At 36.7% G+C, this 20,078-nt stretch overlaps 1 protein-coding gene across 3 annotated transcripts in view; it reads right to left on the bottom strand.

Moving 5' to 3' along the window:
- LOC120542463 (ligand-dependent corepressor-like) overlaps positions 1-20,078 on the bottom strand; it is a 271,671-nt gene that overhangs the window by 65,381 nt on the left and 186,212 nt on the right. For all 3 annotated transcript variants that reach the window (XM_039774963.1, XM_039774981.1, XM_039774972.1), the window contains one exon: positions 3,252-3,348. In XM_039774963.1, coding sequence (XP_039630897.1) covers positions 3,252-3,348 — 97 coding nt within the window. The remainder of the gene's footprint in view (positions 1-3,251; positions 3,349-20,078) is intronic.

The following is a 20,078-nucleotide window of genomic DNA, read 5'->3' as shown; positions in this document are numbered from 1 at the left end:
GGGCAGTGGTGATCATGGCAACAAGCAGTAGTTAGGAGTGGGTACTAACAACAAAAGCTGTAAGAAATTTGATTAAGACTAGAAAGTGAACGTTATTGAAAATTAGATACATACAACTATTAAACAACCTCAAAATGCACTGAAATACTCAAATCCACTATTCTCCTACAGTAAGTAAATAAATGACCTGCACAACTACCAATTAGGATGCCAAAGTCTCAAAACTGTACATATCACCAAGGACCTCTTCTACAGGAATATTCAGGTACCATATTTTGAGAAGAAATTTATTTACACTGATTTCAAACACTCAAAGGTGACTGACAGTGTTCTCTCATAGATGTTTTAGGTGAAAGAGTAGGCTGATGCCTTAACATGTGAAAACAATAAAATAAGCAAAATAAGCATTTAGCTGTTGGAATTTTTTTGCTATGTTATTCAACTACTGAATTATCTTTAATATACTGAAACCTGTTATAGCCAAGAAGAAGTTCGCACCTAATACATAAACTGCTGTTTATACACAATAGGGATAATACTGTTCTTTCACTCTGGGTTCCAGTGGGTAGCTGACACAAAAAAAGGACAGTTTACTGTATACTGTCCATAATATACAGGTGCCGGTCATAAAATTAGAATATCATGACAAAGTTGATTTATTTCAGTAATTCCATTCAAAAAGTTAAACTTGTATATTAGATTCATTCATTACACACAGACTGATGTATTTCAAATGTTTATTTCTTTTAATTTTGATGATTATAACTGACAACTAATGAAAGTCCCAAATTCAGTATCTCGGAAAATTAGAATATTGTGAAAAGGTTCAATATTGAAGACACCTGGTGCCATACTCTAATCAGCTAATTAACTCCAAACACCTGCAAAAGCCTTTAAATGGTCTCTCAGTCTAGTTCTGTAGGCTACACAATCATGGGGAAGACTGCTGACTTGACAGTCCAAAACACGACCACTGACACCTTGCACAACGAGGGCAAGACACAAAAGGTCATTGCTAAAGAGGCTGGCTGTTCACAGAATTCTGTGTCCAAGCACATTAATAGAGAGGCGAAGGGAAGGAGATGATGTGGTAGAAAAAAGTGTACAAGCAATAGGGATAACCGCACCCTGGAGAGGATTGTGAAACAAAACCCATTCAAAACTGTGGGGGAGATTCACAAAGAGTGGACTGCAGCTAGAGTCAGTGCTTTAAAAACCACCACGCACAGACGTATGCAAGACATGGGTTACAGCTGTTGCATTCCTTGTGTCAAGCCACTCTTGAACAAGAGACAGCGTCAGAAGCGTCTCGCCTGGGCTAAAGACAAAACTGCTGCTGTGTGGTCCAAAGTTATGTTCTCTGATGAAAGTAAATTTTGCATTTCCTTTGGAAATCAAGGTCCCAGAGTCTGGAGGAAGAGAGGAGAGGCACAGAATCCACGTTGCTTGAGGTCCAGTGTAAAGTTTCCACAGTCAGTGATGGTTTGGGGTGCCATGTCATCTGCTGGTGTTGGTCCATTGTGTTTTCTGAGGTCCAAGGTCAACGCAGCGGTCTACCAGGAAGTTTTAGAGCACTTCATGCTTCCTACTGCTGACAACTTTATGGAGATGCAGATTTCATTTTCCAACAGGACCTGGCACCTGCACACAGTGCCAAAGCTACCAGTACCTGGTTTAAGGACCATGGTATCCCTGTTTTTGATTGGCCAGCAAACTCGCCTGACCTTAACCCCATAGAAAATCTATGGGGTATTGTGAAGAGGAAGATGCAATACGCCAGACCCAACAATTCAGAATAGCTGAAGGCCACTATCAGTGCAACATGGGCTCTCATAACACCTAAGCAGTGCCACAGACTGATCGACTCCATGCCACGCCGCATTACTGCAGTAATCCAGGTCAAAGGAGCCCCAACTAAATATTGAGTGCTGTACATGCTCATACTTTTCATGTTCATACCTTTCAGTTGGCCAACATTTCTAAAAATCCTTTTTTTGCATTGGTCTTAATTGATATTCTAATTTTCTGAGATACTGAACTTGGGACTTTCATTAGTTTTCAGTTATAATCATCAAAATTAAAAGAAATAAACATTTGAAATACATCAGTCTGTGTGTAATGAATGAATCTAATATACAAGTTTCACTTTTTGAATGGAATTACTGAAATAAATCAACTTTGTCATGATATTCTAATTTTATGACCGGCACCTGTATACTTACGGAATAATCAGAGCACATTAAACAAGAAATTAAAGTCTGATAGAAGTCACTTTTTGAACGGAAGATAAGAATCTTGGCAAATAAATGAGATGGAGAGGTGGGTCTTCAATTCAGAATTCACTTCCATGAGGCTTTAGTTTCTTGTTTGATATGCACTTATTCTTAAAGTATATACTTAACAACATATTAGTGAAAAAGCATGCTTTATGTGCATATGACTATTAGTGACACATGGATTATGCAACACAAGTAACATGAGGCTTTTTTGCCATGGACATTTTTCACATTGTTTGCCATTATACAGCATTGGTCTCTATTGCTTCTCATATGTTTTTATCTGCATTATATAAAGAACATGGAACAGTTAATGATTTCTGTATCATTTATGAGGGGAATACTCCTTTAAGAAATGCTGAGCTATATTTACTAAAATAAAAGGGTACAATATTCACTAAAAAATTCTTCTCCAAAATCACTTATGGCACCAAGAAAAAACAGATTTAAAAAGTACGTTTTGTAGAAAGAAAATAAATACTAGCAGCATACACACATTTTGTGATGCCTTCTATTATTCTTTTCTAGGATCACACTTTTAAGTGGTTTCAGTTCACTATTATGATTCATTATTTGAAAACCTCTAAATCTAATGCAACTTAAAGGGCAGGACTCATTGTCTATCCGTCTTGTGGAGTTGGAGAACAGGCAAGTTTAGTGAATTTCCCTAGGCCAGTGAGTAAGAGGGGAGACTTGCGGTTTAAAGCTCAAAATCCTAGCAACTAACCCATTCTGCCTACCCATGCTTTTAAGGCAGAATCTGACAGATGTTTTGTTGCTTTTTTTTTAATTTTAATAAAGTAATGACCTGTCACTTTCCAAATACTACTGACAAAGGGTTAACAAACATAAAATGCTTACTTAAATAACTGTTCATAATCCTTTAAAAACAAATAATATTTAAAGATCTGTTCATCTACTGTACTAGTGTAAAGAGGGATGAAAAGTACACAAATAAACAGATATGGTTCTTACCCTTTTCCCAGAAAAGCTGATGAATAATTGGGAGGAGTATTTGAAAATGTGCAACCAGTGCTTGGACTTCTTTTTGTGGACAAATCAAGAACACCGTCTGCAAGTTAAAAATCATAAAGAATATATAAAGATATATTCTAGATTATTATTTAAAATACTCAAAGGCATTGAAAAAGTAGATCCAGCAACATTCTTTCAGCTTAAGGGTGAAAAGGCATCAGTGTAAACTATGGGGAACTGCATTTAAGATTAAGGACAAGAAGCCAGGAAGCAAAAAGAGTTCTGGAACAAACTCTCAAGACATGTAGTTCCAACAGAAACCTTGACAACCTTTAAGAATCAATATGAGTCAATGGAACAGTATAGCTATTAGCTAAACAAACAGGCTTGATGGACTGAATGCAAAATTTCTTGAGTTTCTTAGGCACCCCCTCCTCCAAAAACAACACTTATACTTTTTTTTTCTTTCCCTTCCATCAGCTTGTTGCCGACGATGAGGTCACCAAATGTCGCCATCTATACTTTCAATAAAGGTTGTTAAATCTAAATAACAAGGCAATTCAAAGATGAAGAAAGTTTTATGTATTAACTGCTACAGGTTGATCCTCCATAACCATTAACAAATATAGAAACTGGAGGAGAGGTTTCAAATTTTTTGAGAAGTAAAAACGTTTATAACATCTCTCACTTCAGGATTTAATGTCAGCTGGGAAAAAAATTGAAAATGCCTATTAAGGGATAAAAGAACAAGCTCTGCAGACTTAACTTGAACAATCAGGGAGTGTAGTTTTGAAGTTGCTCCAATACCTCCAACCTAGCTGAAACGTCAAGGTTTGCATATAAACGTACAGCCCATCAATGGCCTAAGTGAATTCCAAACTGGAAATATAATGATTGTTTACTTCTAGGAAGGTAGGTATTGAAAAAAAATAGGGCATTGGCAAAAGTGTAGGGGGTCTCTGAAAAACCATGTTAAATGGAATCCTTCTGTCGTATGGGAGTTTGGACTGTTGGGGTTGGGTGTTAACAACTCACTAAATCCTATAATACTCCATATCAACCTGGGTAACAAACTGAAGACATATTTTAGAACAAATTACTGGCCTTACAGTTGCAATATTTAATGCTGTATTTCTAACTATACTGCTCAAATCATTAAGGGAACACTTAATCACAGTCTAATACCAAGTCAATTAAGCTTCAGGGATATCAATCTGTCCCGCTAGGAAGCATAAGTGATTACGAATCAACTTTATCTGCTTTGATACAAATGAAAGTGACACAGGTACACAAGACAGGCAACAACAAAACATGCCTTAAAGATAATGGTTTTGGATTAAGTGGCCACAGACAACTGCTCGCTATCATTCCTGACCGATTCTTTTCCAGTTTTGGTGGTGTCCTTGTCACTACTGGTAGCATAAAGTGGTACCTGCTGCCAATTCTGGTTGCACAGGCAGTCCAGCTCCTCCAGGATTTTACATAAGTAAATGCTCTAACAAGAAGGTTTGCTGTGTCTCCCAGCAAAGTCTCAAGAGCATGAAGAAGATACCAGTGGATGGGCCGTTACATGAGGAGAGTTGGGGGCTGTGTGGGACAGTCAACACCATCAATGCCTTCATCATCTAGGAACTGCGTACACACTCTAGGCACATGAAGTTGGTCATTGTCCTGCACCAGGAGGAACCCAGAGCCCACTGCACCAGCGTAAGTTTTCACAATGGCCCTAAGGAATCCATTTGCAGTCAGGGCATTGTTGCCTAGCAAGTTCAGTTCTGTGTGACCCTCCAAGGATATGCCACTCCAAACTCTGACCCACTGCCAAACTGGTCATGCTGGATGATGTTGCAGGCTGCATAATATTCACCACAAAGTCTCCACTCTTTTACGTCTGTCACACATGCTCGGTATGAACCTGCTCTCATCTGTGAAGAGAACAGGATGCCAAAGGTGGAGCTTCCAATTGCGGCATTCTCTCTCGAATGCCAATTGAGCTGCAATGTGATGGGTTGTGAGCACAGGTTCCACTAGAGTATGTCAGATACTCATGCTACCCTCATGGAGTCTGTTTTTGACAGTTTGGTCAGAAACATGCACACCAGTAGCCAGCTGGAGGTCATTTTGTAGGGCTCTGGTAGCGCTCCTCCTGTTCTTCATTACACAAAGGAAAAGATACCAGTCCTGCTGCTGGGCTGCTGCTCTTCTACGAGTTAACGACTTATTTAAAATTATTCCCAAAAAACAAACAGCACAGTGCACCAATTCTTCAATAAATAATTTAATCCATAAACAGTGCGGATATGAAGGTTAAAAGCAGTAATAAATATATTCCATTAAAAACAACAAGGTTAAAATCCAAGGACACAAAAACTATGTGCCACAATGCTGCCCTTATAAACATGGCACCTCCTTCCCTTATCAAGATTCAACTTTGCAGAATGAGGAGACACCCACCAACATGTGAAGTCCATTATCACATCCTGGCTCAGATTCCAGTTACTCATTGTTAATTTGCACAACACATTTTGATTTAGTTTTAGTGTTAGTCTTCTGACTAAATTGCATTTTAGTTTAAGTCACATTTCAGTCATTTAGTTAATGTTAGTTTTAGTCCAGTTTTATAAATTTTAGAAGAGAAAAAGTAAATATGTTTTATTCAACTAAAAATAAATTAGTCAAAGCCAAAATCAGATTTGTTTAACATATGAATATGCACAGAATATACTGTACCTCTAAACTATTATACTAATATTACACTAATGAGCACAAAACCACATGTAGTGATTGTTGAACATAAACTGAACAGTGATTATTAGATTTATCTATGTGCACATTTTAAATTTATTCTCCGATTGTTTTTCTCCAGCAACTGAAAAATACTGATTAACACTAGAATCCTTGAAGCCTACGAAAAAACTCGTAATCGTGAGCCAACTTAAATTCCTTAGCACCTCTCCATCAGCTTGGTTTTGTTTTGCAAATGTGTCAATCCGCACAAGCAGCAAGCAGCCTGTGTTATGATGCGGGCTCTGCTCCATGCTCCCACCACTCTTCTGGGAGCCTCTCAACCCAATACCATCAGTAATGTAACAGGATGAGCTGGACATTGAGGACACCATACAAAAGCAAGGGGAAAGTACAAAAATGCTTTTATTCAATAAAACAAAACCAAAACAGTGTACAAATAAAGTGCACTTTTCAAAACATAAATAAATAATCCATTAAAACAACAAGTAGAGGTTAAAATCCCAATAAATAATTCCATTTAAAAACAAGCTCAAAATACTTGCTGGAAGCAGTCCCTTCTTTAAAAACCTGGTGCTTTCTTCTTTTAGCTGGCGGCTCCACTGCTCCTCCCATCTGGGCTATGCAACAGGGAAGTCACCCTACCTGCAGGTGCGACTGCCTTCTACTTTGGTCTGGTAGCCTTCCGACTCCTGGCTCCATAGAACTCCAGCCGGACAGAGACTTGGGTTCCCCAACAGCCAAAGCACTCACGCTGGATCTCAACTCTCCCAAGTCTCCCTGACTGCCGCTGCCTTCCACGGCAAGTCGTCCCCACTACCGGTCACTCCTCCAAACTGCTCAGCTGGAGCGACCGCTTCTTTCTGACTCCCCTAAGTGTTGGCCTAACACTCCTCCTCAGGGGCTCTCATACCAGCTGCCTGTTTCCACCAACGGGTCTGCTGAGCTCGCTTCTGCACTGGCTCTTACGGCTTCCAGCCTTCCTCTTTTCATTCTTAACTTCTGTTCTTTTATTCAATCTATAATGGCGATGTTGCACAAGTGCAGCGATTAGCAGCTCCTGGCATCAATTACAGACATGGCTAATCCCACACCTGTGTACTTGAGGGCGGAAACGCCCATGCCCGCATTGCGCCCGGGAACTGCTCCAGTCACACTACTATGCCACCTCTTTAAGCCTGAGTGTGGAAATTATTTAAAAACTGGTCACAGACCCGCTATATTACAGCTTGCTATCCCACCCTAATACTTAGCTAAAGTTCTCCCAGCTCAAGTATTTTCATCGTGCTGTGAGGTGCCTTGAGTTGTATAGGGTAAATAATATATCATTTTTTGGAATACATACATTACATGTGTGTTCCATGTCTAAAAAGATCAGTGTAAGCATAGGATGACACGAAATGCGAAGCAAGAAATGTTGAACACATACCTAAAATAGAAACTTTTTCCATGTTATTCTAATAATGACATGAAGTGTTTAATGTGTAAAGATTTTAGTCCAAATATTAAATAAATATGAGCTTTTATTCACGAATAGCCACAGAAAAAAAATGTAATTTACATGTAGCAGCCTGCTACACCCCTCCACCCACCATTCAGTCAGATGAAGGCATCGCCCTGATGAAATCCTCACAGCTGAAGTCTGTGTTGAAGTATTTACCTGGCGATGCATTTGTAAGGAATTATATAGGTAATGAAATATTGTGATTTGAAATACATACATTTCATGTGTGTTCCGTGTCTACAACGATCTGTGTAAATATAGAATGAAAGAGGAAATGCAAGCCAAGAAATACTGAACACGCAGCTAAAACAGAAAATGTTTTCATATGTCATAGTAAACACAATTTTGAGTGAAGTGTAGGATGTGTGAAGACTGAAGCCCAAGTTTTTAATAAACACTTTCACAAAAGGTGTAACAAGTATGCTTTTATTCAAGAATATAACAATACAGTAATCCCTCGCTATATCGCGCTTCGACTTTCGCGACTTCACTTTATCTCGGATTTCATATGTAAACATAACTAAATATATAACGCGGATTTTTCGCTGCTTCGCGGGTTCTGCAGACAATGTGTCTTTTTAGTTCCTGTACATGCTTCCTCAGTTGGTTTGCCCAGTTGATTTCATACAAGGGACACTATTGGCGGATGACTGAGAAGCTAACCAATCAGAGCACGCAGTTAAGTTCCTGTGTGCTGAATGCAGTGTTAACCAGGAAGTCTCGTCTCGCTCATTCAGCATCAACGTGTTTCACTGTGTAAAGAGTTAACTTTTGTGCTCTTTTGTGTTTATCTTTGTGCATAGTCAAGCCCTTCATTATGGCTCCAAAATGATCGACTCAAAAAGGTAAACGTTTTGCATTTGTTGAAGGAAGGGAAAATCTACAGGGAAAATCTCTCTCTGTAGGACGCCATTACAGCATCAATGAGGCTATGATTCTTTTTATTTAAAAAGTAGGAAAGGAATATAAGATCTATGGCCGCAGTTTCCTTTTAACCAGGGACCAAAACGAGTTGTAAGTGGATGTAATAAGGTAGTAGTCTGGATGGAATCTGCTTTAGGAATTTGGATTGAAGACTGCCAGAAGAACAACAACGGCAGTGCTACACAATCGCCTGAAGTGGCTCCTTTAAGGGCTGTAACGCTCTACTTTGTTGGGCAGTAAAATTAAACTCTTTGTTATCGGGCAAGTCATCGTGTCTTTGTTGGTGAGTAACCATAATTAATTTTCTACTTACAGTACTTAGTACATGTACATATGCTTAGTGTCACTGTACACACATTTACTGTTAACTATTTTTCTTGCATTGTACGTATTTATTGCTGGTGGCCTGTCTATCGTAATGGCTGTAATATATGTGATATCAGAGACACTCGATATCTTTAAAATAATATTTAGGTTTTACTGTATATAAACAGTGTGTTTATATACATAATTTCAATGAATCTTACCTAATATCTAAGAGAATACAAAGGGATTATGCTGTATAACTGTGCGGGGAATATTTATAAACAGTGTGGGAGAGTTTATAAGGGCTTAAAATATATAAAAATAACCATACAAACATATGGTTTCTACTTCGCGGATTTTCACCTATCGCGGGGGAGTCTGGAACGCAACCCCCGCGATCGAGGAGGGATTACTGTAAATATAAAATTACTCAATTAACATGTTGCCGAAGCCCAATGATGAGTCTGTACAAAGTAAAATTTTTCGCATAAGTGTGTGTTTGTGCGTTTCATTTTCAATCAGTTGTCACACTGGTAACACTTGGCTCTATCACAGATCTGCACAAATGGTGCAGTGGATAAGCTACTGCTTTGCAACCGTGAGGTAATAAGTTTGAATCCCGCGTCATCTCTGTATTTAGTGCTTCGAGTACTGAGCTGCTGTTATTACTAGCATCATATAATAAAAACATACATTTGATGTGAGCCTGTAACATCCTGTGTAAATGTATAGTACTTGTAAAAGTTAGCATTGAAGGGATAAAAGCAGACACACAGACGCAGCTCAATCATTTCTTCTTGGTGTCTTGTTGAGCAAAGAGACACCGCAGTGTCTATGGAGAATGTTACTTTTCCTTGCACACAGACATTCACATCAACATCTCATTTGAATGATTTTTTTAATTCAAGAATCCAAACTCAGAAAATAAATCATTCAAATTCAGTTTTATTCAAGAATAAAACTGAATGAAAAAAATCACTCAAATTCAATTTTATTCATGAATTCAAGAATAAAATTGAATAAAAAAAATTGTTAAATGGATGTTTATGTAAACATCTGTGTGCTAGGAAAAGTAACATCTTTAACAAATACCATAAATTTACACAGGATGTTACAAACTCGCATCAAATATATGTTTTTATTATATGATAATAATAATAATAATAATAATAATAGCTCACTACTCGAAGTGCTAAATGCAAAGATGACACGGGATTCAAACCTATTGCCTCAAGGTTGGTAAGCAGCAGCTTATCCAGAGCGCCATTTGCGCAGATCCATGATAGAGCAGAATGTTACCAGTGTGACAACAAATGAAACGCACAAACACACACGTTTGTGAACATCTTTTGCTTTGTACCAACTGATAGTTGGGCTTGAGCAACATGTTAACATTTTCTGTTTAAGCTGTGTATTCAATATTTCTTGCCTTGCATTTCATCTTTCATTCTATATTTACAGATTGTTGTAGAAATGGAACACACATATAAAATATATGTATTTCAAATCATGGTATTTCATTACCTATATAATTCCTTACAAACACATCGCCAGATAAACACTTCAACCCAGACTTGAACTGTAAGGATCGCATCAGGATGATGCCTTCATCTGACTGAATGTGGGGTGGGGGATGTAGCAGGCTCTGTTCGGCTAAACCACACATTTACAACACAAAAGCGGGCTTTTAGCGCAGTGATAATAAGCTACAAGCTTCTTGGCATATGTCAGGAAAATATAATTAGGTCAGGGACAACGACAAAAAAATTGTAAGCTTCAGTATTTGTATTCTTAATTGCTACAACTGTTTTGTCACTGCCAGTTCCCATATGTGTATGTGGATGCATGCAAGTTGTGTCACCCGCAACCCTGAACTGAATCCACCAGTTACAAAATGGACGGATGTGTGGACAAAATCTGCGGATGTGCTCATTACAATCAAAGAATGAATGTGAAGCTTCTGTTCTTTTATCAGGACACTGTATTAGAAGCAATTAATCCCCACGTCATTTCATCTGCTGTAACAAATGCATGACACTACAAGCTAAACAATTACAACTTATACCTAAGACTGAGTGCATCTGATTACACGTTCAAAGCTGCACAAATCTGTTTCTTAAGTAATTTGTAAAGGGATAAAACGGGCAATAACAAAATCTTGTATGTGTCTGTGTGCAAGCTCTTTTTTCATTAACAAACAAATTTTCCTCAATCATACTTGACACATTAGTATTAGTAGGGTGAACGAGAGCCAGAGGTAACAGTATAACAGTATTGGCATTGGGCAAGTCGGCAACTAAATAACATTATATGCCTTTACATGAATCTCCGGATGGAGTGCCTCTAGAAGCCTCTTTGGTATGTGGTGTTCTTTCCTCTGTGGTTCATTCCACATGGCGTACACTGGGATTCATTTTCGTTGTTGACTCTCCAGTGCTCCTGTTGTCACTTTCATTTGCACCATAGCAGGTGAAGTTGATTCCCAATCTCTTATGCCTGTAAACTGGACCGATTGATATCACTGAAGCATAACTGACTTGGTGTTACACTAAAGAATAAGTGTTCCCTTAAACCTTTTGAGCATTGTTGTTTACTGTTGTAGATTTGCTATTATATTCCGTATTTAAATTGCATCAATTGGGCATGCTTCCTTTACCCTCTAGGATCCTGATTGCAAACTTTTAGTATGTAACGACTATAAATCCATTTTGAGAGCTTTAAAATGTTGTTGGTTAAGCCAACTTTGCTTATTACAGTATTGCTTTCACATCTTTCCATTTCAAGATTTCATGGCATATTATAAAATTACCCCATCTACACAAAAAATAGTCATGAAGATTATTAGTCTTCCTCTACAATAATTACTTGTAATATGTGTAATATTCTGAGGTATATTTCTGTCCTAATAATAATAAAAGTATTACTTAGTCTAAATGACCAAAGTAAGATCACTGTTTGCAAGACTGTCTAAAAGATATGAACTTCTATTTGCCTTAAAGGTTACTTTAGCTTAAGTCTCTAAACTCTGCCCCTTTAATTCATAGCTGTCAGCATGTCACATTAACTTTTTTTAAATAAAATTACTGGATATTGTTTGTTTACAAACTGTTATACTTGACGTTCTGTTTTTTGGCATTAAAATGCTATATTATATGCGTCTATAGACCTTCTTTGATGTTTATCTCTTTGCAAAGAAGGACAAACATGAGCATCATATCTTCTCCCTCATCTCATTTATGAGCATATAACTTCAAAAGGGTTAATTTGACAGGCAGGATTTTATCCAGTAAAAACAGAGGGATGTTTCAGCTCTTAAGCATTATCGTTTGCCTTCCCATGTCATGTAGATCATAAGATAAGGCAATTTGAAAGTGAATGTTTCAAGGTTTTCCTTTATTACCCCCTTCTACCGGATTGCCTACTTGTAAATCAAAAACATTTTTTTTCTTTTCAAACTGGATACACATTTTCAGGGCTCAAGTTATTGGTTATTGCCTATTTTTGTGCTACAATAGATATTGAAAGGGAAACAAAGTGATTCCTTGGCTAAATTTACTAAATTCCACTGAGAGAAACAGAAAACTTCAAATATCTGCCACAGGCATTTCAGTGGAATGCTATTTGCAAGAGAATATATATATATTCTCTTATATAAATATATACCTGTATATATATATATTTAAATGGTGATTAGGGTGAGGATAACTTTTTTCTTTCAATATACTTTTGGCAAGATTTATTTGTCATGCATTATTCTAGTATGTTGTCAATTTTCACTGCATGGGGGCAAGGTTAAGGAGTTTTTTTCATATAATGTAAGTGATTTTTTTTTTTTTATCTTGCTTTCTTCCAGTGTAATTGATGAAGCTACAGTATAGAGTAGGTGAGCTGTTAATTTGTACTGCTTTCTTTTCAATATACTGCCAACGTGAAAGAGGTGGTGATGCATTTTTTTCCTCCATATTGTATACACAGGTGCTAATGCTCTGCACTTAGTCCCTGTATTTCTACATTTTGATTGTGTATGTGTTCCAAATTACTTAACAACTCATAATACTGTTATAAATAATTTGTGTAATTATATATAACAATATGTGCATTTCTACTTACATACCCAAACATTTATAAACAAATACATATATACATACAGACAAAGACACACACATTCACCCACACATTACAAACAGCCACTGAGGGAGGGTGAGGATATGTTACTAAGGACACTATGGCTGTGTGAAACCTTAAAACTGCCAATGTATGTGCATTTAGACTGAAACTGTTCTATACAGTGTCACAAAACATCATTAAGTTTTAAAATTTTTATTGTAAATAAATTTTTTAGAACCATTTTTGTAATTGGGATGTGAAACTGGGTTTGACATATTTTTTATTAAATAAGGTTTTGTTTTTTGGTGCTTTCTTCTTTACACATTTTCTGAAGTCTGCTATGTATTACTCATTCTTACCAGAGTATTATTTTGATCATTTCAAGCATTCATGATCTTATTCCACTACCAGAGAAATTACAAATCAAAACGTTATGAACTTATTTTTTGGAAAGATATTCTGAATTTTGTAACAATTAAGGCAGTGAAATAGTCTTTTTTTGTACTTAGCCATCTAGGCATGCATTTTATGCTGTCTTTGCAGTGATTAGAAGAACACTTAATAATCAATGTACTTTTTTTGGTAAAAACAGAAATTGCAACTTTATTGTGCTGTAATTTAATTTCACAACATACTGTCTTCACAAGATGTGGTGTACATATACTGAAAGAGTAATTCCTGGCCTCCATTTAGATATATAGTACATATGCTTTAGTTAAGTATGTTCATAATGTAGTCATTTTTTTGGATATGAATATTTCATAATATTTACACATACAGTGTCAAAGTAAAAAGTATGTGAACCCCTAGGAATTATCTATATTTATGTCTAATTCATATAAAAAAACATTGTAGTACCTTCATGGCAGTCACAATTAGTGGTGCAACGGATCACTGTTAATCCATGATCCTAACTGATTCCTGTCCACAGTTCGGTACGCACGTGACCCGAAGATCCGAGAAAAAAAAAACCTCCACTGTATTGTGCGCGTGTCTCTCGCACACTCTCTCAACCTCTCTCGCGCACTAACTCGGTCTCTGTCTCGCGCAACTCAACTCAGTAGCTCTCGCGCACTGAACTGCAATTCAACCTCTTTCTGTCACGCACTAACTCAACCTCTCTCATGTACTTTCGCTCGACTTTTGTGTGGTTTGCCGCTTCATACGCGTGGCCATGGCCAGCAGTAGCAGTTTAAGCAGAGGAGCTCGACAAACCTCCAGCATCATTTAAAAAAAAGTTTTAATCAATAATGTAACTTTCCCTGCAGCGTCAATATGCAGCACCAACAGGAGCAGACACATCACCTCGGCAATGGCGGAGCTTTTTGGCGAGACCTTTGCACAGAAGAACATGGTCAGCAAGGCTTTTGCTGACACCATCAAAAAGGAGGTGGTATCTACACATTCCCCAGAAAATGTAGACATCCTCATGTTTTTGAAAAAAAAAATTGAAATTATAAGCTCAGGTCTGCTTTGCTTTCTTTCTTCTTTTTTGATGATGTGGACATAAGCTAGTTTTTATTTCTCTCTCCATGTCCAAAGTAAGAAGCAATGATGCCTTAAATTGCATTTAAAGTTTTTGATTGTGTCCACATTAAAGGAAATAGTTATGCCCTATATTGCACCTTAATTTGTATTTATATAATTGAGTGGAATGAGTCTTGAGTTGAATGTTTTTTAATGGGCAAAAAATACTTAACCAAATAAATGGAGAGTTAAATTTGTCTTGTCTTTTTTTTTTTTTGCTGATCCGAAAATTGATCCGATCCGTGACTTAAAACCGTGATCCGATCCGAACTTTGAGATTTTTGATCCGTTGCACCACTAGTCACAATAAAGAACAAACACAGTCTTCCTATAACTTAAGATACACAAATGTTTAGAGAAGTTTTGATCATATTGAGTAAATCATTCAAACTGTGAAACTGAAGGTTGGAAAAAGTAAGTGAATCCTAAGCTAATGACTTTTTAAAAAGCTCATTACAGTCAGAATTTAGCACACCTGGAGTCCATTTAATGAAACGAGTTGAGAGGTGTGGCCTAGAATTACTTAGATTGATAAAAAAAAACACTATAAAGTTTGAGTTTTTGACAAAAAACATATCCAGATGGGAATCATGCCTCATACAAAAGAGCTGTCTGAAGAGCTATGATCGAGAATTGTTAATCTACATAAGGCTGGAAAGGGTTACAAAGTCATCTCAAAGATTTTAGATATTCATCAGTCTACTGTTATGCAAGTTGTCTATAAATGGAGACAATCTGGTATTGTGGCTACTCTGCCTAGAAGTGGGTGCCCTGCCAAGATGACCCTAAGAGCACAACAAAAAGATCAGCAATGAGGTAAAGAAGACCCCTACAGTGACAGCAAAGTACTTGAAGTAATTAGAACTGGCTAACATCTCTGTTCATGAGTCAACTATATGCTAAACATTGAACAAGAAAGGAGTCCATGGCAGGAAACCAAGAAGGAAGCCACTGCTATCAAAAAAGAACATTGCTGAAAGCCTGAAGTTTGCGAAAGAGCACTTGGACACTCCACAACGGCACTGGGAAAATGTTTTGTGGAGTGATGAAACCAAAATTGAACTGTTTGAGAGGAACAAGCAGAACCTCATTTGACGTAAAAAGGGCACTGCATATCAACATCAAAACATCATCCCTACAGTAAAGTATGGTGGAGGGAACATCATGATTTGGGCCTGCTTTGCTGCATCCGGGCTTGGACAGCCTGCCATCATTGAGGGAAAAATGAATTCACAAGTTTATCAACAAATTCTCCAGGATAATGTGAGGGTGTCTGTCCATCAACTTAGGCTCAGAAGAGGCTGGGTGACACAACAGGACAATGACCCCAAACACTGCAGCAAATCCATAGCACAATGGCTTCAGAAGAACAAACTCCTCCTGTTGGAGTGGCCCAGTCACAGCCCAGATCTCAATCCCATTGAGATGCTGTGGAATGACTTGAAAAGAGCCATACACAGAAGACAACCTAAGAATATGGAACAGTTAAGGCAGTTCTGCAGGGAAAAATTCCCCCCGCACGATGTGTAGGTCTGATCTGCAGTTACAAGAAGCGCTGGGTTGAGGTCATTGCTGCCAAAGAAGGGTCAACTAGTTATTAAATCCCAAGGTTCACTTACTTGTTCCACTACCACTGTGAACATTGAATGCATTTGTAAAATAAAGACATGTGTCATTGGCTTAAGCTCATTGTGTATATCAGAACCTGTGACTTAGATGAAGATCAGATCATTTTTATGACCAATTCATGCAGTAAACCAGATAATTCCAAAGGGTTCACATACTTTTTACTTTGACTGTGTGTGTGGGTATGTGTGTATATATATATATATATATATATATATATATATATATATAAAATTTTATGTTTAGAAGCTCATTCTAACACGTATGCCAATAAAAAACGTTCAAAGTGCATTTTGTTTGGTAAAAATGTGAATGAATTTTAAAAGTTATGGTGTACTAATTTATAAATAAAACAATTTTCTACAGATTCTTTTCAGAATATTTGTAACGTCTGCTCTTCATTTTGAGTGCAGAAAATGTAAACTGAGTTTAGTATGAAGAATTTATGAAATCAAAGTTGCAGGAAATGGACGAAGCGAAGTCTTGAGTTTAAAGCGTTGTTGGGTTTATATCTGATATGGCCTAGTTCTGGGGCATATATTTATATTAATGACAAGTCTTGCTATTTAAACTTAAAATATATAGTCAGGAAAAGGTTTTACTTCTTGCTAGATAAAATTATATACCCATATCTTTATGACTGAGTTAATGCATTGTCTAATTATTTTTTCTAAAAAAAAAAAAAAAAGGGTAACTTTAGGACGGCTTCAAACAGTATGAAATTTAGTACCTAGAAATCTGGCAATGAGTAAACCAGGTTGTTTTAAAAACCATACATACAGTCAGGGCTGCAGAGTCAATGTCAAAAGAGCTAAAATCATGCAGGCCTTTGTAACAGAAGATGGTGTGTTATTTTGTACATGAAATGTAAAAGTTTGACTGCATATAAAAATATTCTGGAATTACTAACAATAAAACCAATAAAATTCTAATCCATACTACACATCTGCAGACTACAAAACAAAACCATCTACACTGTCAGGAATGGTTCAAAGCCTTTTAGAAATTTGACAATAACTCATTTTATGCTGTTCTGAAATAAAGATACAGAGCCTTTCCTTATCTCATTGCTGTCTCAGTATACAAAAGGAACTACCTAATACAGTTTAAATTGCTTTCGAGACTGGTTTCAATTTTAAACAAAAATGTTTGGAATGTTTTGTTAATTGTATTCTTGACTGATTCTGTTCTTCCTATTCTAACATGATTTAAAAATTCAAAGAAAGCTACAACAAGAATAACCACCCATCAATAGAGCATAACTTTCCAGAAAAGAATAAGGCGTAGGTTATTATTCAAACCAAATAATCAACAGTAAACGATCACTTTTTCTATTCATTCAAAAATGATCAAATCAATGCACAGCATATAAATATGTACAATATGATTTGATGAATGTATTTAAGTGATAAAGCCAAGAGGTTGACACCCATAGTTCTTGCACACTCTCTCTACCAATTATGCTTCATGTTTTGTTCTTTTAAAAATTGCTAGTGTTATTTGCTAATAGTTTCCTGAAAAATACTCCGACTTTACGTTTACCAAATTTTTCTTAACTGCTGTAAACAAAACCATTTGCTAAACCAATAATTATCAAGGAGAAAATACCTAAATATAATACTGCAATGAAAAACTTGACTACATTCAGCTAATTCATTCCTGAAAGATGTAAGAGAGACTTGGGAGTTCTGTCAGATCAAAAGTTATTATTCTAATAGAGCAGTGCTACTGTTCCTGTGTGGTTACTCTATTTTCCTGACATGGCTTTATAAATACACTGAAACTAACCGCATATTGTTTATTAGTGTAATGCATCTGATTGAATTAACTTGTAATATAATAATGGTCCAGGGAATAGCCATAGTATTCCAAATACCATAACTGCTTTAGCGTTGTTACTCTAACTGCACCTTCTTCTTTCAGCTGCTCCCGTTAGGAGTTGCCACAGCGGATCATCTTTTTCCATATTACTCTCACTGCACCACTCAAGAGTATTTATATCACTGTATCTTCAAACTGTACGTTTTGAAGAATCGACGCTCTAAGTTTACAGATGGCTTAACGTCTATTACAGAGCTGATTGTGTGGGGATCGGTTACTTGGAGAAAGAAAAGCAAGGACTGCAGGGGCGGCCATGCCAATATATATTGAATATAAAACAGAAAGAGAAAATAACGACACAGCTAAAAACGCAGCGGCAAATTTCGACAAAGGATAAACACTTGTGTCATGAGTGCGAGGCGGCTATGCAGTGTCCATAACGGACGTGGCCATCCACCGTGCATAAGATACCATACTGACATTGGACTTTCTCTATTGGACAGAGCCGCCCATGAGTACTGCTCTAATAAATAATATCATCGAAGGTCGCCCACAATCAATAACATGCTTTAACTATCATCATGAAAATAATATCACGTATACATCTCAGTATTTTAGTTATTCAGACAGCTGTAATATCATTAATGTAATGGATTCTGTGTCCTGTGTCCAGAGGAAGAGAGCTGGTTTAAGAAGCACGTGGTGATTCACACACATAGAGCACATAGAAGATCACATACAAAACAAAGCATTAAACGTGCTACTTTAATTGTGATGTGATTTAACAAACTGATTAATTAAACGATGTTAAGATTAAGTTTATGATGTTCTATTTTAATGACAAAATAAACTACGTGATTAAAGTGGAAATTTCGAGATTGAAGTTGACATTTCGTGCTTTTTCCCCACTGTTTGCCTTTTTTTTCTCTGTACCCTAATAAGCTTTCATATGACACTCAGACAGTGGGCTACAACTCTCCTTTTCAAGGTGACTTTGATATGTGAGTTCTTTATTTCCGGCACTGTGCGATGTTGTGAACGTGAGCTTTCAAGTTTCTCCAACACGCTATGTCACTTGATCAACTTCCTTTTGTTGATTATACCACGATTTATTTGAACAAATAGTATGTTTTTCCTTTGCCTCCACTTGGTATTCGCTGAAATTCTTATATTTTCCCCCGTGCTTTTCCCATTGTCTTTTCACAGAAGGCTGTGCTTAAGGGCGATTTATATTGATTTGCATATTCAAAGAGGCGTAATTCTGGGAGGAGTTGGGGCGTTACATGAAGTGCGTGCACGAGCTTTACTTTTCACGCTGATCTGGATTTATGTAGCGGAAGAACGTGGAAGTTGGAGTACGCACAGATTCCTGTATCTTGATGTTTCTGTGCGTAAGCACATTTCGGCTTTTGTTCTGGCAGTGGCTTCAGGTTTTTTGTTCCAACCCGATTGGTTCATGAGAAATCATTCATTGCTGAAGAAGCACCACTGCTCAAGTGAGTTTTTCTGATACTGGTTCTTGGGACTCCAATTTCAAATGCCAGCATTTTTTAGCTTCCCTTTTAATATGATTAATTTTTCTGACAGAAACATTTCTGAATAAGTCATTATCTGACCAAATTTGGCTATACTCTGCATCACTTACATATATTTTCACAATTCAATAATCTTCTTTCAGTTTTTGTAAAATGTTAACTGTTTTCATGCCTTTTGCAATAATTGCACTATTTAATTCTTTTCACCTTCATAAAAACCTTAATTGCTCCCCTTATTGCATAAGAACTGAAAGTTGCTTAATAACATGGAACAATGTCTTTAATTAGTTTCCCATTAATAATGATCACCTGCCAAACTTATTAAACGTCCTGCCGTGTCTGATGCTTATTCAAATATATGAGAAATAAAAGGAAAAACCTCCACCGATAAAGTAAAAAGTATACATTTAATAAAATCATGTTATGTCACTTGCATAATAATTTAGAACACAGTATACAATTAAATGTCTGCTCTTGCCTTTAAATAAAAAACTTTTTCAAATAAATTCAAATCATATTCAATTGGTAACATTCAAACTCACAGCCCTATTTTATCTGCATTTTTAAGTAGGACTGCATGAGTCATAAGTATTTCATGTTATACCAACACACCAGGAGAAAAATGTGAAATTAGTTATAGTATAATTACATGTACCACCTATTATTTATAACCTACTTTTAAATATTCAATTTTTAATATGAATATTCAAATTCTAAATTTTGATTAATTTG

Source organism: Polypterus senegalus, chromosome 1 (assembly GCF_016835505.1).
Source record: "Polypterus senegalus isolate Bchr_013 chromosome 1, ASM1683550v1, whole genome shotgun sequence".
NCBI classification, from domain to species: Eukaryota; Metazoa; Chordata; class Cladistia; order Polypteriformes; family Polypteridae; genus Polypterus; species Polypterus senegalus.
Note: the sequence above shows the minus strand (reverse complement) of the source record. Positions and strands in the feature narration are given on the sequence as shown.